Raw genomic sequence first — 21,137 nt, 5'->3', positions numbered from 1 at the left:
GTGCAGGATCAGGGGCGCCGCTGAGCTGAAATGGACTCTTGTTGACTCAGCCTATCAGCTAAAACACTGAGGACGTGCCAGCGGGAGGGTGCCAAAGCAAAGGGTGCAAACACCGAAACAAGGTCGGGCCCCAGACATGGACATTGGTGAAGCTTTAGAAGATCTTGGTACAACCAGTTTTCAGTTGAGCAAATTGTGTTGACGCAACACATAAAATCTTTTTTGATGACACAAAACTGGGTTAAACAGAACAAATACACACCAGACACTGTTTCAAAATGTTAAGCTTTTATTTTTGTAATTCTGTTTTTGAGATATTCTTTTTAAACTGAAGTTGTTTTGTCAGTATTTTTTTTTTAAATTATCTGTTTGTTTTTTTTAAATCTTATCAGGAGGCCTAAAGGAGAAGAGATGCTCAGGTAATTCAGCATTCACAGTCATATGTTTCAACAACAGAGCTGCTTTCTTTTTTTTAAGTCTCTTTTTTTTTCCACAAATGCTGTTGTAATATTAGGTTAACATTTTTTGTTCATGTTTCAAAAATAGAAAATGTAAATAATAAACATTCCATTGAAATATTCTTTTTATTTTTCTCCCTCCTGTCATTAACATGGTATCCAGCATCATTCCTGATAGAATAAAACCTTCCCTGAATGGAGAGAAGCCTCTTCTCCGTCAATTTCATCCTCAGCCGACTCTTATGAACAGTCCAAGAAAAGGCAGCAATGACAAAAATGGAATAAACATAGCTTTAATTGCGAACAAAGAGGGTTTTTAAAAAAAAAAGAAAACTAAATAGGGGAGAATCACGATTTATGTTGAATAAAAGTAGTTTTTCTTTTTTTTAAACAGAGACGAGGCTTCTCTTCACACTGCATTTCACAATTCAGTTAATCATCATCTTACAGGTTTTCCCACGCATGCAGTTTAGAATTCATCTCCAAAAAATAGGATAGAAAAATGCAAGATCAAAGGATGCAAAAAGAAGCTTCTTCCTCAAAAAAAGCGAGGGGAGAGAGAGGAGAGGAAAGGGCGGAGACGCAGGACGAAACTACAGATTAGCTCGGTAGAACCCCAAAGGTTTCCGCTGGTTTATGGATGAAAGTGCAGCAACCAGCTGGGTTTGAACTGCGAAGTCTGATCCATGTTCTTAATCATGGCTGACCAGTTTATTTATTCATTTTTGTCTGGCTAAATCAGTAGAATCATCAATTCTAATTAAAACGTAACTTGTTCGTGAACCTTGAACGTTTACTAGCTGATTTTGTTGTGATCATCTAATTAGCTCGTCCAATGGTCTGTGCTGTAGCACCGTGTGCAGCCGTGCGAGTATGCCGAATTGTCCGTCCGTCCGATGCTTAAGCACACCGAGCGCGCACATGCAGGCGTGACGTGTGGCTCCGTACATGCGCGCAACCTTTGCCACAGATACAACATAAAGGCGGGAATCCAAAATGATGCCGCCGAAGCCTTCGGGCAGCGATCGTGGTTGTATCTCACAAGCAAGCAGCGGAACAGTTGGATCAACAGAAAATACATTTCTTTTCCCTTTTACTTATTAAGCTAAGTGCTAAAATACACACATGCCAAGTCAAGAATCTTACTGTTGCCTCCTGAGGCTAACAGACTAGCATGATATCAACGCAAATTCTTCAACCAGTGCTGATCGTGTTTACTTTTGTTGGGTTAGAAAAAAATAAAAATGGCTGTATCTCACACATGACAGGTTTGCAAAATTCTGACATGTTTTAGGACAAATAAGTCACCATTCACTCATCAGAGTTGCCCTGTGAAACCAAACAGTTAGAGATCAACCCACATTTTGCTGATCAAACCACGCAAGTGATGCTGACAGAGGTTGATTTCACCTGGCTGCAGCAAAGCGTCATGGGAGGGTGTACTTTACCCCTTTAGGAAGACAAGTAATATTAAATATTACACTCGTTTAAACACTAGGACACTGTGGAAACAATGAGACCCAGTTCAGTGGGACAATCTGGATTCCTGAGTTAAGCCCTGTTTCCCCAAAACAAAAAAACAAAATAAACATTCGGACTCCTTTCTTGATAAGAGAGAATTTTCAAGCAAATTCAATATAATTTTATTTATTTATTTATTTTATCTTTCCACCAATTCTGGGATAAATGGTGTTGGGATAGCCGAGACGGACCCCAGAGTTTGACCTTACTTTGTAGGTGTGTCATGTCCTAAAGGCCATGATCCAAAGGCCATGATCTAACCATATGAACTTTTCAGGTTTTCATAAAACCTGTTTAAGTTTTAAAACAAACAAACAAAAAAGATGAGGGAAGCCAGGTCGCAGCAACATCTTTTTTCTTTAACCAAATACTGCACTTATTACAGGTCACCCTTCACGTCACCCCCTTGCTCACCGTCTTTTAGGATCCCCTCATTCAGTGTTTATGTTTAATCAGAATAATGGGAGCATTACATGGTAATTTTGAAGTTGCTTCATCAAACTGGCCACTATGTTTGCAACACCACAGACGTGCAAAACTTCCTTTTAGTGCAAAGGTTAGCAACAATTTGTTCACCAATGTTGGCATTTAAGCCGGAAAGCTAGTCATCAGCTTTAACAGTTAGCTCTCATTTCTTCTTGTATTATTTTGCTGCTAGTTTAGGTATTTAAGCACTACAGTGTTACTGTCAATAATAATGTTAGTAGTTGACATTAGACTTTAGCATGTTTGACTAAAGCTTGTTTTAAGAACATGCTGGTTATATTCTGGTTACATCATATTCTGCTTTAATCAGAATATGGATCGTAATTGACTTTCTCCTGTTTGTCAGGCCTTCTGATGAGAACATCGCAGGAATATTGATAATCAAGAACCATTTGACATCAAATCTGGTTTATAAATACTGTATATACACGGTCTTATACTGGTGTAAAGGAAGGCTACACCAGTAAGCATTTCTTGTCCTTTTTGAGGGTTTTGGTTAAAAAAATGAAATAAGTTCAACTGTTTAACAGTTCTTACTTCAACAGAATTTACCAACCTTGACCTGCAGGGGGTCAAACTGAACTTTACTTATGAATATCTGCCTCGACAGACATGAGGATGATGAGGCAACCATCTTCATCAGAAATAAAGTCTTTCTGGACGACTGTATTCGGTGTGATTTTAGGGAGTGGCTGCCCTAAACGTTCATAATCAGTAAAAGTGATGTTGTGTGAGTCAATAATGAGCACATTCCCAAGCCTTTAACCTAAACAGTTCTAGTAGCTTTGACACAAAATAAAAACAACTAAATATATGGGGCTTTTTTTTTTTACCTGGTTTACCTGCAATAATTCACATCAAAGCCACAGAAAGGGGATACTGTTGATCCTACACACAGAATTAATGACACTGCAATTCAATTGCATATGGGTGTGATAATTACGACACACAGCTGCCGTTGGAGGGAGTCACACGCAGGGTCCGAGAGTAAAAAGTCATATAACATAAAATAAGAGGAAGAAGCAGGCTAGGAGGCTGCGAGGAGTGCAAATACAGTGGCCACTGTGGCAGCCCTCGAGTATGCAGTAGCGGAGTGAAACGGAGGGATATCGTACAGAACAAACGTTATTTTTGTTGGATTTTGGAGCCCTGGCGTTTGTAGAGGAGATCTGGGTGGCTCGCAGACATCATGCAGAATCTTCATGCTGGCGAACTGTGTCAGAAACACCCATTTCTAATTTGTTCGGAATGCAGTTTTTAGTTTGTCTCCGAGATGTTCTGCCACTCCCGCTGGATAACTGCCTAGACGAATAAAAATAACTCAAAAAGCCTTCTTGGAAAACACCCCCAGAGGTATAAAATGTATGGTTGGCAGGTTCTTCGCCAACCCCACCGAAACTGCTTACTGCGCAGGTTTATTAGCAGCCAGGAGGGCTGAATGAAGTCGTGGAGGAAGGGGGATGAACTTGCATTGCTGGGTGAAAAAACAAACAAACAAACAAACAAAAAATGTTCATTGTGGTCTCCCTCACCCCCCTCCCTTCTCTCTCTGCTCTTTCTAATAAAGCTATTTTAAGTGGTTTTGGTCATGCCATGCAGTTTGGACAAAGAGGAGGAGAAGCAGAGGCGTCCAGATGCAGAAAAAGAGGCGACCGTGACTGAAAAGGGGCAGCAAATGAGAGAAAAACAGTTCACCTCCATCTCTGGTTTGGTTCGTTAAGGTCCTGTCATGTCAGCGCCATCTGGATGATATCGGCTGTGCATGTGATATGATGTTCTTTGATATGTACGGCAATGTCTCAGTCGCAGCTCCTGGAGCTCAGTAGATATTTGCAAAAAAAGCTCGTCCTGACATCACCATCGACCGTCCCTGGAGCTTGCATAGTGAGTGTCAAAAAGAGCGGCAAATTAGCAGGAAATGTAGCTTCAGAGTAACTCCGTGGAACAAATCGTGTGCAAGCGAAGCAGAACAACTACAAAGGGAACGTCTCGGTCTCGTGCGTGCACACAAGGACAGTATCCAGGTCAGTGTCTGAGACTGTGGTGCTTCATACCTAAACCTGTTTCCAGCCCTTTGTACTGAATCCCACTGGGAGAGACGGGTGGGGGGGTGGTGGGGGGGGTGGGGGAGGGATGAGTTCACCCTGCCCTCATCTTCTTTGAAGTTAAAGGGGGCCTTGAAAGAGACAAAGAAAAAACAATGTGATGCAGGTTTGATAAGTGACCTTTGACCTCATGCATCAGGCCATACGACATAGGGGACCCTGTGGCGAGCTGCGGCGTGATTACGGGCATGCTAGCAATAAGCACGACTTTCTCAGCATCATTTGAATTCACAAAATGTTGGGGGTGACCAGAGGTCATGTTATATGTTGTTCCTCTGATGACCCCTGCACGGACCCTTTAGCACCCCCACATTTTGTTTATTTTGTTTATTCGAAGCTTGCGCAGCTTCTCATGGATACTTAGCAAAATTCACGTGTGCTCACTCAGAACTGAACTCTCGAACGTGACACATTAACATTTTTCCTCTGCAGGTCTTGCACACACGTGCACACAACTCGTCCAAGTCCTGCGGGGGCAGCTCAGTCCTCTGATAAAATAAATCGTTGGCTGGTAATTAGCCGAAAAAGCCAAAAGACATTGAGGTCACAAACTTAATGAAATCAAAAGAGGGCAGCAGCCATTGAGGACTGGTCCTAAATTTAGATGACGAAGCTGATGGGACCGTCTACAGACCTTGACCAAAATTATATGATGTTCAATGCAACCACTTAGCTGAAATGAGGAAGACATTTCTTTTTGGTTTGTCTCTCATCCTTCTTACCATCTCAGTTGTCTATCTCCCCACATTCTTCCTCCCTCTGATGCTGCCTGGTCAATAATCCACCCAGAAGGCGCCATGTTGCCGCACCATTGACCCCCTCTTCGCGGTTGCAGTCTCATTTTCTGGTCGATTTATGTCTCCGTTCTTGGTAAAATCCAATATTTGGGTAATATTTTTCCTTCCTTTGTTGATGTCAGCTATTTTTCGGTGTCTTTCTGGCAGAGACTTCAGGAACATCTAAGCGATGTTGAGTTGGGATCATTAAAGTCCAACAGGAAGAGCGGGTGCACGCATCAGTCACGGCCACAGGAGGAGAAATGAGTTCAGGGAAAGCACGACAACATTTTCAAAGGCAAGAGCCGTAAAATGGGGCGCAGGATAGATGTAAAGTTTGACAGGGTTTTCAAGCATGCTTTGAGCAAACAGTGATACATTAGACAGGAAGAGAGCTCAAGAAGGAGATACCTGAGTTGTGAAAACTGTAGATTGACAGGAGGTAAATGTTGGTAACATTGGCCAGAAATGAGAATACAGCCGTCTTTGTTTCTTTTAGGTTGATACAAACTCTGCAAGAACGGGGAAATACGTTTTGGTTTCTGCCTGGTTTGAGAGCGTGCACTCTACACATCACCCAGGCAGAACCTTTTCCTCCTTTGGTTCCCAACAATTGTGTAATTGGTCAAAAACTCAGTGTGCACTTGGTTGTTGGGGGAAAATGGAAACACAGCAGACAGCTTTGAAGAACGTTTCACGTGAAACATCCCAAGACACGCAAATGAGCAACAGTTAGTGGAAAGAAGTCGCCCAATGTTGTGTACAAAGGAGAGCATCTGTCACTAAAGATGGTGATACTGTTACAACAAATTTGTAAAGGCCGACTTGACCTTTGAGGACTTTGCAGGAGTTGTGCAGGAGTCTGGATCAACCTTTACATGTTGGACTTTCACAGGGTGCTGCAAGAGTGGAATAGAGCCAATGCAACCTCTTCAAAGATTATTAGGAACAGCAGTCTTGGACCCCAACCATCCAGTCAAGGTTCCACACTTTCAGGGTCAAAGGAGTACCAGATCCTACACAATCTGTTCAAAATTGACCTTCACTTCACCTCGTGACTTGGTTGGAACACTAAAATGAATGTTAGATTCTGGTTGCTGCTGCTGTTCCACCAGAAAATAAAGGTGTTCTCCCATAGGGATCAGAGGTCAGATGTCTTCCTATCAGTAATATCATGTAAGTTTTTAATTCCTTTTTAGGAGGTTGCAGTGAATCATGTCCTTCTCACACCAAGGAGGAATTTTATTGACTGCACAGTAAATGCAAAGACTAAAGGAAATCGGCTGATGGTGTGTGATGAAGGCAGAAACCAAAAAAAGGCAGACAGGTGGCTGGACAGAAGAGGGTCTCTCCTCTCTCTTGGAGGAGGAGCGGCGCGTGGGATGGCATAAGATGGATGTTTCTGTCGTTATGTCTCAGGGTTAGTTCACAGTTACTGCTTCTTTTTGCATATATCTGATAAACAAAGAGCTCTCAGAAGAGTTTTCTGTGAAAAGAGAAGCGGAACAGAAGAAAAAGAGCTACAGTTACAGTATTAATACATTTCTCAAGCCCCTCAAGATCGATAAGAAAGCAGCTATACAAGACCTACTACAAACACAACCCCTTCCCCTCCTGAAAAAATAAACTTTCCCACCCCTGAACAGCCCTGTTACAGTACCTAACTTGGTCTCTCTCGACCAATAGCATCATAGCATTTCGGCATGCATAAAGTCAGCTCGTCTCACCTCCTGCATTCAAACAGGTGAGCTTTTTTTTTTTGTCCCGCATGCTTTGTTAGTGCATATGTGTGCATCTAGACACACATCCGTACACTCTCATAACATCTAAGTATGTACACATTCATCAGGTTCAAGACTAAAATCTTAATGGACCTTCACACATTTTTTTGTAGTCATATCCTTATTGCTTGAGATGGAAACCCATGCAGATTCATCTAGAACGTAACATTTTACATATGTACACCGTAGGGACGAATATGGCCGATCAGCAGTGGCAGGAGGAGAAGAAAAGGGTGATGGGAAGGGAGAGGACCACCGTGCAGAGTATGTGTTTTGTCCATGCTACATAGTAAAGGCCAGAATATCAGTTTATCCTGCAATGTGAGGACTTTTTTAAGAAGTGGGGACACGTTGGCTGGTAAGAGGTCTGGTTGAGGGTTAAGTCTTAAGGTAGCAATGGGTTTAGGTTAGGTGAATGTATCATGAAAGTCCTCACAATGATCGACTTACAAGGGATTGTGTGTGTGTGTGTGTGTGTGTGTTTGTGAGTAAGACTCTATACTATTACTTCTACTTTCTTTAACGGGTATTCCCATCAAAATAACAACCTTCTGTTTGGAATTTCTTTGAAAGCTGTGCACGTTTGCTTGGTGCGTTAAAAAAAAACATCTGGAATTTTTAGTGGGTTGAATCCCTAGCTTTCGTCATTCGTTGGTTCTTGGTTGGGGAGGAATGATAGCATCAGAATCACCGACATTTTTAAAGGGTCAATAACTCCACCAGCTGATAGTCTTTTTCTCTAAAGTACATGTGATCTGCGTTTGGCTAAAACATCAGAGTATCAGGCTAAATTTGGTGTCCGGAATCGTCTGTTCCTCATATTAATGAAGAAATGTTCAATTCAAAATGAATGAGATGGACAGAAGACATCATCTGGCGTCACTGCCAAACATCAAAATCAACATTTGTTTTTGTTCCAAGTAAAGAACGTGTGTTTGGTGCGCACCTTGGAGGTGGATGGACACATTCACACACACGGACACACACGCGGACACACACACATGGACACACACACACACACACACACACAAATATGCCGTATCGGATCGGAAACACCGAGCTCCAAACCAGCATGGTCTCATTTATCTACATTGCATATTTCTCAGTTTGCATGCTGTCCCGTCCGTCACGTCCTGTCCCGACGTCGTCCGCCGTGCGGCCGCAGTGGTCGCCTGGTCTACCACGGGCTGTCGCTCCAGTAGCCATTCACGGTGCCTCCCACTGAGCGGCCCGAAAAACAAAGAGGAGAATGGACGGACAGAGGAGAAGGGGGGAGGATTGGGAGGAGGGGGAGGTGGGGGTTAGGAGGAGCAAAAAACAGGGAAAGAAAGAGAAGCCGAAAAAAGGGAGAGAACTGAAAAATATTGCCACTGGCTGCTGAGTCACACTGGAGTCTGATGGCGGCGATGGTGCTGATGACAGTTGCTGATGATGGTGGGATGGACCGCACTTGGAACAGTCTTAGCTGCTGTGTCCAGTTTTTTTTCCCAGATAAAAAGGCCAATTACCCCATCAGGGTAAATAAAACTTCCATGTGGTTTTGGTAATACAAACATCAAGTGATTGGGTTACATTTATATTAAAATAATAATATGGGTTAATAAATGATAACAAATTAGTTGTGTAGCTTAACGTAAAACTGGAAGTAAAGGGGAAAAGCAAGTCCAACGCTGTTCAAGAGTCGAAAAAAAGAAGTTACCAGCTTTAAGAAAAAACAAACTTTAAAAGCCACTGTTGTGTTCTGAACCATCCTAGCTATGCTAGCGTGTTTCGAGTGTGTAGGCTAATGGTAATCAGAACCCAGAAAGCTATATTATCCTACACTTAGATAAAAGTAAAAGAATTTAAGAAGGTGTGCAGCATTTGGAACTAAGATTCACACTTTCATACTGTCTCCCTCCATTTTTAGTTAGAAAAAAAAACCATGGTCCAACAGTTATTTAAACAGATTTCTGTTAATGTGACAATATTGTGGAGATAATGTTCTGCTCTTTTCTGCACGTCATGCAAGTAAAAGCTGAGATTTGGCTTTTAGTTTGTGCCCTTCAGGAATACCGGTTCTTTGTGTGAAGAAACCTAAACTATGTTCAGGGAACCTATATTAATTTTTTTTAGTCTTGCAAAAAATGTAATTTTAAGCTTCTTGGTATAACCATTGGATCATCCTGAATAAAACTGAACATGCTGCAGTGACGTGTGTGAGCGGAGGTTTGTATTCTGAGGTATAATATCAGAAATATGGTTTTATTCACAGCTAGAGTTAAAGCATCGTAGTCCAAGTGCAGTCAAGATGCATCACAGGGGAAGCTAGACTTTAACTGGTCACTTCAGTCTAAACTAATCTAGATTCTAGCCCTGTTAGTAAGGCAGGTGTGTTAGTGCGTGTCTATTTTAAAATACATTTGCTGAAGCTTCTACCCAGGATCTTATTGGTACGTTGGTGGACTAGAGCCTAAAATAACTGTTTTCTCTATTAAGACTTCAAACTTAGTGTTTTCTTTGTTTTCCAGGGGAAAATATTGTCGCTATTGCTGAGGCGTCTGTCTTTCCCTGTCCGCTATACTACAAGATGGAAGGGATGGGGGAGTGACATCGCCTGAGCCCAGGCGGCTCAAAGGGCTCAAAGGTGGAGTTGGTGATGGGGGTGAGCCGCAGCGGCGCGCCCGTCATCCCGGAGATATTGTTCAGGCTGCGTGACTTCTCATAACCCGTGGCTGCATGAGAGCAACGGGCGGAGAGGCAGAGATTATGAGGGGGGTCATTCCATGTTCCCATGATATGGTAGAAAGTTAAAACATAATCATACAGACGGTTTTATGGAAGAAGAGGATGCGATGGTGGATTCGTTGATGTGATGTTGCACAAGAGGAAGAGCAAATATGAACCATTTGTTACACAAGCAGTTAAAAAAGGAAACAAGGTCAGGAAATGGGGATAATAATCACAAACGAGGTAGAACAGACAGATGAGTGGAGGGACAGACACATGACAGACAGACAGAGACAGGACAGAACAGGAATATTGGTTACAAAATTCAGATGTGACAGTGTCCCTCAGATACGGGTGGTGCTGTTCACACCGACATCAACTGTGTGGGGGAGCGAGGATGCAGCAATCCAGTGGATTCACCCAGTGTGACCAGTTCAATACAGGCCGCTACATGTTGTGTATGTGTGTGTCCACTGGACCGTCTGCTCTGAGATTCCCAAAGACAGAACAGGAAACAGGAAGTTTTGGGGAACCCGGAGCAAAACTCATCTGGAGCCGAGCACAGAGGTAGAAACACGCAAAACCCCGAGAAAAGAACATCGTCTGACTTTAATTTATTTTAGTTTTAGGCAGGAAGACGTCAGAAAGAAAGACAGACGGTCGGTCTGACAGGGAATATTTATAATAATATTCTGGCTGCAGCGCTGTTGGAATTCAAAAATTAAAAAAGGTTTTTGAATGGATTTTTCAGGAAAATTGAATTTTAGACCATTATTTCCCCTGTTTAGTGGCTATTTTTAATGGAACCCTGAAAATTGATATATTTTTTACTACACCAGTCAATTATTTGATTTTTAATTCAGTGTAAATGAAGAAACTATTGATGAATCAAAACATGACGGTGGAATGATGAAAGCATTCAGACAGTTTGGACGCTAGTCCTTCTATTCCTCGTTAAAAGGCCTTGTTATGAATATGAGATATTTTATAAATACATTGCTAAGTGAGACATGCATTTGTGAATTTCTTTTTGAAACCACGCTCACACCGCTGATCATTGAGTCTCATATTACTAATATAATTAAATCCATTATAATTGGGGAACAGTAACCAGTGAACCCATTGCATTCTGAAAGGGTGCTAGTCTGTTGATAGTCACGCGTTATGATCGTAAAATGTCAGTTGGGAATTAATGTTCTATTTGCTTCAGTCTTGATGAGTGTGTATCTGTGCATGTCTGTTGTGTATCAGCAAACACTGAGCTCTGATAGTTGTGTTTGCAGTACTGGGAGTTGTCACCACGGGGATGAATCAGTAGCACTCACAGTAGCTCTTAGCTGATTGGAACACACACTCACACACACACACACACACACAGTGAAAGAGAGAGAGAGAAAAACAGCTGAAGATTGATTGGGATCAATAATTATAGAGTGCAACTCCAGCAGCAGCGGCCTATAGTGAGCTGATCCCTGATCAGTGCTGATTCTGATTCAGAGTGCAGATCTGCCTGAGCAACATTAACTAATGAATAAAACAACAGCCAAACGTGTCATTGATTAGCCTTTTTATCTGTCGTTGGCTCCACAAGCTAAATCACCAGCTGCTGGTGTGGCTACCTCTGACCATCGGTTAGCATCTACAGCTAGCATAACGTTCGGACGCGGCACGCTGACTGTAGCTGTTCGGTTCCTCCTGCCTTGGTTGTGGACCTCTGAAGCTGCCTCACTGTCCGGCTGCTGTAAAGGGTGAAATATTTTCACTGCTGCACTCACAGCGCCGCAGGCAGCAGGATGTGATTACTTTTACTGTAATGTCAGGAATTACATACTGTCAGCTGCTTCAGCTCCATAAAATCCATGCAGCTTATAAAAGCTGTTACGTACTTGAGAATAGACAATTGTCTCCTTTGGTCTCAGGAGTTCTTGCAGCTGCTTCCCGACACATCAGCCAAGCTGAACTTTTTTTCTCAGTCAGTGTCCAGGAAGTCTTGCGTGATTGGTCAGAAATGTTGAGTGGGCGGGGCCATCCCAAACATCGCCACAATTGGCAGTATGATCTGTTGGGTGGTTCCTTCTGATGACTTTCATAAAGATAATGCAAAATTTAGGCCTCACATAGTCAAATCTCAATTATCTAACAGATCTCTTTTCTAACTGATCAGTTTAAGATAAAACAACACATTTAGTGTGAGAAGAAGGTTGTAGAAGTATTTAAGAAACACGATTTACATAATCATGAGGAAAGCATGTACATAAAATGAAGAGCAGCTGTACTAAAGAAAGTTGCTGGGTGTCGTTTTGTTTAAGTGGCATAATCAGATGACAGTGAAATGGATTTCGATACCTGTTTTCAATCTCCAAGAAACCCACAAACATCTGGGTTTCTTAGTTTAATCAGCACCCACTCTGACACCTGAAGAGATGCACCAGAAGGTCACGACCCCGGGTCTATTCTCGGTGGGAATGGACTCAGGCTCCTATTATTTGTGGGTTTACCAGTGGTTAAAAAAATATGTCTGGCAGCGATTTTGATGATGCATCTTGCTCGGGTTATATTGTCATGGTGTTTTGGCATGACTGTGTGAGTATACATTAGCTGATGTAAAAACAAACACAATAAAACAAACATTTGTCCAATTCTATGGATGACGAACAACAGATGACGGCTTTAGATGTGCAGCCACAAGCCCGATTCTGCTCATGCTACAGCCCTTCTGTTAACCTCATTAAAGGTCGGCCCGTCTTTCTTTCTGTCCCGTGTTGCCGCTCAGCAGAGGTTTTGCGTGTTTTTTTCAGTCATTTTGTAGGTGTGGACCTTTGCATTGATCCTGCTCATCTCACAGAAGACAAGAATATTTTGAGTTCTATATTTTCCAAATAAAATGACAGGTTTACTTTTCCCGATCCAATCAGGTCTGTGTGGGCGGCACTGCTAAACTGACCTGAGCTCGGTTCCAGAGGAGGCGTAAGACAACAACAGCACAACAAAAAAGGTTCCATCGAATGAGCAACCAGCTCTCACTGCCCTGGCGGGGTGGAGACCCCAGCAGGGGGCAGAAGCCACTTCCACTCTGGTGCCTTTCCAATACAATGATGAACTGAGCACTGCTCGTTTCATTTAATTTAAGTTTACCCAGTTCATTAACCCAGTTATTAGAGTTTACCTGTGATATGAGACACATGCTGATCTGTGAGTTTTGAAAAAGATTTAAGCAGCCGTCAAGTTCAGCATGGAAACAAATCGGGCAAAATCTCTTCAGGGCTGGGCAATAAGGCCCTGTAACGTCCAGGAATATCCCATTTAGTACAACAAAAGGGAACAAAGAAGGAGCAGTAAGGTGGATTTTCAGACACGCCAAACGCACGGATAATTTTAGAAAATATCATAATTTTACTGTAAATAAACCTTTTAAAACCCAGCTAAACACTGACAATGGTATCTCAGACTAAAGGTCACATTAACTTTATATAATGATACACAATATAATGCAAAAAAGGGTCCCATTGAGAGCTTTTCAACCTAATCAGATAGTATTTTGCAGTATATTGTTATATTGCCCAGCCCTGTTGTTTCATCAGAACCAGCAAAGCAGACGGGTTTGACCGGCCCGCCGCTATCTGTAAGTACCAGAGTGAGAGGAGACTGGGTGGGAGGAGGAAAAGGAGGAGGAAGAGGAGGAGCAGGAGGAGGGGAAGACAGCTGCGTCCAGAATACAGACCCACACAGACAACGGCAGACGGACGAACAGACACAAACACAAAGAGAGACAGACAGACAGACAGATGGATAGTGTGACACAGGTGACCAGAGGCAACGTACAGGCACATGAAACAACCTGAAGGGGGAGACAGAAACACCACAGGGACGAGCAATCACATCAGACCCCGAAGACGCACCGTTTCAGAAGCTGTTTTGGTCACACAGAGCCAACATGCCGTGGCCCCCCTGCTGTGCTCGCGTGTCTCTGTTAGTGCTGGTTAATAACGGACGGAATGACAGTGGACTCAGATACAGGAAAAGCATAAAATACGTATGTGTTTGGATTCTTGAAATGGCCATGAGATGAGGATGGAGCCAGAATCTCATCATTTACAACTAGATTACCGTAATAAATCTGTGAAATTGATCTCATACGTGTAAGCAAACGATTTCTAGAAATGTAAGAGTCATAAGCACATCCAAAACCACGGCAGAAGCTGTATTTAATTGTTTCTGTGTACAGTAGGTCTATGTCTGAATACAAGCAAGGGCTGTTTGTATGAAGAACAACATTAATGTTTAAAGATTGCCTTCTGTGCCTGATATTAGAGTAATGTCTGCATAAAAGTGTCAAACAATAATCTTCAGCTTGGCCTGGATTCACAAAATAGAGCAGAACGTAATTTCAGCGACGCCAGAAAAATCTCCTCTGTATTTTAAAAGGTACTAAATCACGTTGAGTATAGATTTGTCAATTGAAAGAATAGAACGAGGCCAACACAAGTTGTCAGATATAACTGATTCATAAATCTATATAAACATAAACAGTAAAATAAACTCGAAACTCATCACTTCTTTCCTTGAAGTTACGTCATTTAGCAGATTTTCATGTCACGATCGTCATCGAAGTAGCTTGTTGACAACGTGTTGACGGGACAAAACTAATTGGATTAATTTGACGTCTATTATTACAAACCAGAGGGCCTAATTCATGTATGTTTCCGAGGGTATCTGCACTTTGGCCTTGGAATGGAAGGAGTGCATGTGGATGAAGTAACGGGGCCCCTGGTCTGTCAATAATCTGCCGATCGGCACAATGATGCGTTCTTTACCTCTGTCGAGCACATCTGAACGGTGCTAACGGTAGCTATCCGCTAACCACCATGGCATGAAGGATGTTTGCTGGGTTTGGATGCAGAGGGGACGGTGGGACCACACAGGCCCGGTCTGGACCGGTGAGAGAGCAAACGGAGCGACGGAGCGTCTGCACAGCGCTGCAGCACCTCTGCAGCACCTCTGCAGCACGCACAATGTGTAAGAAGCAATGGTGGGGGGGCTTTAGCTGCAGCCTGAAGATGGGAATGGGACACACAGTGGGAGCTGCTTTTCTCTGAGATGTTAGAAGATAGAGGGTTTTTTTTTATGTTTGTTCTATTAGCATAACTCTAAAAGGAAGTTTGGTGTGTGTGATTTGGGCCCAAAGAAACAACTGTTTCACCTTTGGTCCACATCAGGATTCTTATGATCATTATTATTATTATTGTAACTGTGTGTACCGCGCTCATGTGTGTGTTGCTGTTTGTGAGTGTTCTCTCAGAGCACATCAGTTTGGTTCAAAACAGTCTACTGCGCTCTCCCCCCCCCCACAGAGATCCACGGTCCTGCCCCCTCCCTACCTTTCCGGACATTCCCGTCAGTCGTGCGCTGGAACTCGCCAGCGCTCAGCAGGAAGCAGGCCCTGTCGTGCGGGTAGCGTTCCCGGCTGGCGGTGGAGCCGAGGCCCCCGGTGGCGGGGCTGCGTTCGTCCCCCAGGACCTGGTCGATGGTGGGGCAGTCCTCATTGGCCAAGGCCGCAGTGTTGGTTGCCGCGTCGCCATTTTTCTTGGAGTCTGAGAAAAAGGATGGGATGGATAGATAGAGTGGGGGGAGAGGAGGATTACAGAGAAGGAGAAAAGGAAGGAAAGATGGACGAAAGTAATTAAAACCTTTGATGTTCTTTAAACATTTGAATTAGCTTTAAATGTGCTTTGTTTTCCTCTAAAATGGCTGACATTGACCTCTGGATGAAAACAACTTGAGCTACATGACACTCTTTAGCACCAGTGAACCACATCAAATACAGGTGTGTTGGGGGGGGGGGAGTTCTGGGTGAGGGGACAAATATTAATGAATGGTATTGCAAGGAAGGAAGGAAGGAAGGAAGGAAGGAAGGAAGGAAGGAAGGAAGGAATCAGCTAACGTGTCAGATGCTGTGGTGATGAGACAGTCTGGACATTACTGATGGAAATAAATAGTAAAGTATTCAAGCACACACACACACACACACACACACACACACACACACACACACACACACACACACACACACAGAAACAGAAATGCCTTGGTGTGGATCAATGTCAGCCACAGCTCTCTGTGCATCTATATGCACCTAATCCTGGATTATCGGAACATGACAGCCTTGGCGGTGGAGCATCGAGCTGTGAGCAGAAGAGGATGAATCTGCTGAGAAAATGTCTTTTTTTCTCCTCCCTATTACTTCTCCCATCCTAAATTAAAAGCTATTTTAGTGTACGCCGCTCTTGGAAGAACGAGGACATCAGCAAGTTATTTACAGCTTCAAAACCTGTTAGACAAATGCTCCTCCCAGCAGTTGAGAGCCTGGAATCTGAGCTCTGATCATTTGCTTGGTGCACAAATTAATGGAAAAGGTTGAGAATCCAACGTCTTTGTTTTACACTGTAACTGTGGGAAATGCCCTTTTCATTCATCACTTGAGCTTTTCCAGGTTAAAGTATCAAAGTAAAATGTTCTGCTGTGACTTGTTTTGATTACAGCCAATAGATGTACACAGGTAAACAATGGCACAGGAGGCCAGCAGGGGGCAGTACACACCTCCGTATATCACCTGCTTCAACGACCAGAGAACACTCAGTTACAGCTAATGCAGCTTTCAGTAACGCCACAAAGAAAAAACGAGAAGCAAACCTGATCAATCAGTGTTTTTAAAACGTTAGTGATTTTTTTTAAGATTCATCATGGTGGAAGTTTGTCTCTGATACTATAAAACGTGATTCAGCCCCCGTGGGTGTGAAAGGCGCACTCACCTGTCCGGTTGATCTCAATGATCTCCTCCTGTGCCAGTGGGCAGTCACCAGTGCCCATTATGCTTCCTGATCCCACCATGCCTGGCGAGAGTACATTGCCCACCAGCCTGTGAGGTGAGGCAGTCGCCATGGCGAGCGCATCTGGCTTGCAGTAGTTGGGGCTGCCTGGCTGTGGTGCTCGGGGGATATGCTTGTTCCTCTTCTTAGGGAGCTTCTGCTTGGCCATGGCCAGGGAGTAGTACATGCCAAAGTTGTTGACAATGACAGGCACGGGCATGGCGATGGTCAGCACACCTGCCAGGGCGCACAAGGCACCTACCAACATTCCCGACCACGTCCTGGGGAACATGTCCCCGTAGCCCAAAGTGGTCATCGTTACCACGGCCCACCAGAAACCAATGGGGATATTCTTAAAGTCGGTATGAGCTGCAGCCGTCGGGTCACCGGGGTCGGCGCCGATGCGTTCGGCATAGTATATCATAGTGGCAAAGATGAGGACACCCAACGCCAGGAAGATGATAAGCAACAGGAATTCATTGGTGCTCGCCCGCAGGGTGTGGCCCAGGACCCGCAGACCGACAAAGTGTCGGGTCAGCTTGAATATACGCAGGATACGGACGAAGCGAACCACGCGCAGGAAGCTCAGCACGTCTTTGGCTGTTTTGGAAGAGAGGCCGCTCAGGGCCACCTCCAAGTAAAAGGGCACAATAGCCACAAAGTCGATGATGTTAAGGGGGCTGCGGAAGAACTCCGACTTGTCTGGGCAGAAGATGACACGTAGCAACACCTCTATGGTGAACCAAATGACGCACGTGCCTTCCACATACGTCAGCCACTCATCCGTGACCACCTCATATACAATCTGTAGGGCAAGAAGGAGAAGAAACAGCGTTAGTTTTACACCACAGAAAAACCCACTTCATTAAATAAGGGTAAAAAGCAAGGATTTCCCCCAACATGCAGAAGGGCAGGGGTGGGCGACCCAGTCCTGCGACGGACCACAATCCAGCAGGGTTTCTCTGTCCTACCAGGTAGACAACTGCTTTAGCAAAGGGAACTGGCTCACAATACAAGTCTTCAAAGGTTACATCACTTTTTAACACTGTCACAACACACACGCGCACACACGCACACAGACACACACACACACCCTCTACCTCTTCATTCGTGCTGTTCCCAAAAGTGACGTTCTCCGTTTTGTTGTAGATTGTGTTGAAGACTTCGTGGGTCTCTAGGCAGAAAGTGGAGATGGACAGGAGGATGAAGAAGAGTGAGCCAAAGGCCACATACTGCAGAGACAGAGACACAGCACATTCCAGCACATCAGCGTTCCTCTGAATCTTATCAATAACCTTCTAAAACCTTCTAATAGTGATCTAATAGCTCTCGGTGGAGGCGGGGGAGGGTCTGGTTCACTGCAGCGTATGTAAAGCAGCGAGCATAACGAGATTCAGTCGGGGGGGCGGGGGGGTGGTGGCTGTTTGCTGCAGTTCCTCTGATCACGGTTCCGTCTGAGAGATGGAAGAAGGAAAGAAGAGATGATGAATGCAGAGTGTAAAGGTAATGAGATACACATGTTTGGTGTGGAATGAATAAATAAAGCCTATCGATGTGTTTGTGTGCGTGCACGCGACAGTTCATCCAAATGTGCACACTGTAAGCTAAAGCACATCACTCTGAGCTGAAACACTAGCCCAGTGGTGGTTTGATATTTATCGATATTGATATTTATCCCAACGTTTAATACGCAGCCAGTTTCCACCCTGTCCTGTTTGTGTTCCGGTTGGTCCACTCTCATTAGAACACTGACTGTTTCTCTTCAGCAAGTTAACAACACAACACACAAAATGGAGAAACTACGGGCAACTACGGGGTCCTGCTAATAAACCATGCTAATAAACACACACGTTCCCATTTGTCACAGGCTGATATTTCAAAATAAGATATTTAATGCTGACTGAAGCCCCCCCAACCCCCCTAACACACACACACACACACACACACACACACACACACACACACACACACATACAGATTGTCAATGGAGTATTTCACTAACAATGATGGGATGTCTTCCCCAGATTTGTTCTCAATTTTTCTGTGGCCGTGCTGAATGTAACTATGTGGCCTTGGAAACACACCCCAACTGTAAAATATACAATTTGTTGGTTTTCTAGTTCTGTTATGTTGTGGTTTATACGTTTCATAGGCTCCCTGCACATTTCCACTGTAAATTGGTTTTATGCCGTTGCACAATGTTGCATTTTTGTGTCACGGAACGTGATGAATAAACTTCTGTCATCACTAGTAATAATTAATAATTGAGACCGTGCGATATTAGACACAAATCAAAGAAAATGTAAATCTGTGTCCGTGTGTGTGTGTGTGTATCAGGTCAGTGATGAAGTCTGACGGACGAGGTCTTCTTCTAGTCCTCTGGGAGCACATCGAGTCCCACAGCTTATTATCATGTTCTAATTTAATACTGCTATCTAGAGCTGCCCTGAATGTACACACACACACACACACACACACACACACACACGCACACACACACACACACACACACACACACGCACACACGCACGCACGCACACACACACACACACACACACACACACATTTTTGATTGCATAAATCATCTTTTACAGTAAAACACCTTTCATAAATATGGAATCAGATCCATCAGTCTAATAACACTGTCTGCTTAATAAACAAGTGTAGGACACATTTGTGAAATAAAACCCTTTATTAGTCTTGGCATAAGTGTTGCAGTAAGTCGTGCAGCAATTATTTCAGCAGTGTTTGGGTCCATGTCATGGTTCCTATTCAGCATGGGTGTCCACATGTTCTTCAACACATGCCCACAAATGCCGGAAAACAGCCTGTTAGGCTGGACCAAAGGTCGGAAAGCCTCCTCTTTTCAATGTCTTCTTCTTCTTCTTCATCCAGCTCTTCACTCCAGACGTTCTCAGCACAAATGATCTTGGAAGGATGTTGAATATAGACTTGGACACAATTAGCCAGGGAGTGAGCTCCTTCATCTGAAGCTCTCTGAGAGAGAGACACGTTCTTCAGGCCAGCTGCTCCCCAAATGGACCCATTGTTTCTACGCTAGCAGACACTTTGGCAAGGGAGCAGGTTTTATTTGGCATCTGAGTGGATTGGTAAAAGCAAGAGTGCAGCCAGTCTAAGAGGATTTGAGCTGCCGTTGATGCATCTGATAAGAGGTTGATCAGGTCAAAAACTGCTCGATGCAACCTTTTAACATTTGTTCCTATATGTTGATGATCTACCGTCATTCTGTCTTGGATTCTCTTTGATTCTGTCAGTAGTCAATGACCTAAATCTCTTTCCTTCCCTTCTTCCCTGGATAATTTCTTTGTCATGCCGCTCGGCACCCCTCATATCTCCTGTGTTTTTCTCAACTTCCTCTCTCTCCCACTGCTCTCCTTCAGTTCTCTATCGTAAACTGAACAGAATTTTTATCCTGTGCCTTCATACTCAGGTATGTTTTAGCCACTTTTAGCGTATCCTTTGCTTTGGATTCCATTTATGGCTTCACAGGAAGGTTATTTTCAGCAGAAGCTGCGCAGATGTCTGGCCTGATGAAATGACTCGTAGTTTCCATCATCAGGAGCAGAGGCGAACGGTAAATCGCTAACACATTTAGCAACCTGAGCTGCAGCGCCACGGTCTGAACTGAACGCTGGACCAAGCTGCACAAAGCTGATTGTTCCTGGCAGAAACATTTGAAAGTGAATCTTTTAGTTTTGAACCACACAACGATAGCTTCAGCTGTATTACAGCAGATTACAGTAAATGCAAACCTTTAAAGCAAAGCTTGCATTTAAAAACAGCCATGTTAGTGTCAGGCTGTGAAAAAACCTACAGACTTGTTTAAAAGCATCCGTGCAGTCCTGTAGAGGTTTGCCGCCGTTAGCATGTTGGAGAGAAAGCATTTAAACCTCTTCCGGCGACTTAGAAAATACTCATTACTTAAGTACTTGGCTAATGATGTCAATGCTGAGAAAGAAAAGGAGAGACGGGATGAGAGTCAACAGCAAGGAAAAGGTGCAAGTCAGCAACAGAAAAGTGAGAAGAAATAGAGGGATGTAAAGATAAAATGGTTCTAAGTGGAAGTTGGTGCAAGAAGAGAAAAACATCCCGGCCTTGGGAGGAGGATAACAAGCTTGTTATCCTCGTAGTTTGAACCAACCGCAGGCAGATTATATCGGATTACAGCTCGTTCAGCACATAAATCTGGCAAAATTTGCCATTTGGATGTAAAAAAAATTTAAAAAAATCTGCTGAGATTTGGAGAATAAATGTGAAGCGTGGTTAACACGAGGCCAGATCGACACAGATTTCTGTAATCTGCCATAAAACCAAAGTGTGAAGGACTTGTCATGGCAGCCAGGTTGCCAAGCAACAACACTGCAGGGGCTCACTACAGTGGGTCATTGATTTGGATCAGGAAACATCAACATGG

At 43.7% G+C, this 21,137-nt stretch overlaps 1 protein-coding gene across 3 annotated transcripts in view; it reads right to left on the bottom strand.

Moving 5' to 3' along the window:
• Positions 1 to 771: 771 nt before the first annotated feature.
• LOC101070192 (potassium voltage-gated channel subfamily C member 1-like) overlaps positions 772 to 21,137 on the bottom strand; it is a 34,750-nt gene continuing 14,384 nt past the window's right edge. The window contains exons 2-6 of one of the 3 annotated variants that reach the window (XR_003888550.1): positions 17,803 to 17,934; positions 16,646 to 17,507; positions 15,215 to 15,427; positions 5,293 to 8,348; positions 772 to 4,641 (exon numbers count right to left, since the gene is read on the bottom strand). Coding sequence is in view for 1 of the 3 variants with exons in the window: in XM_011603687.2 (XP_011601989.1) it covers positions 9,690 to 9,841; positions 15,215 to 15,427; positions 16,646 to 17,507; positions 17,803 to 17,934 (1,359 nt within the window). In the remaining 2 variants the exon portion in view is untranslated. Of the gene's footprint in view, positions 4,642 to 5,292; positions 8,349 to 8,414; positions 9,842 to 15,214; positions 15,428 to 16,645; positions 17,508 to 17,802; positions 17,935 to 21,137 lie in introns of those variants that run through there. The other 2 variants (XR_003888549.1, XM_011603687.2) reach the window with 2 other exon arrangements.

Source organism: Takifugu rubripes, chromosome 5 (assembly GCF_901000725.2).
Source record: "Takifugu rubripes chromosome 5, fTakRub1.2, whole genome shotgun sequence".
Classification (NCBI taxonomy): Eukaryota; Metazoa; Chordata; class Actinopteri; order Tetraodontiformes; family Tetraodontidae; genus Takifugu; species Takifugu rubripes.
The sequence above is the reverse complement of the archived record's forward strand: the minus strand, read 5'-3'. Positions and strand labels throughout refer to the sequence as shown.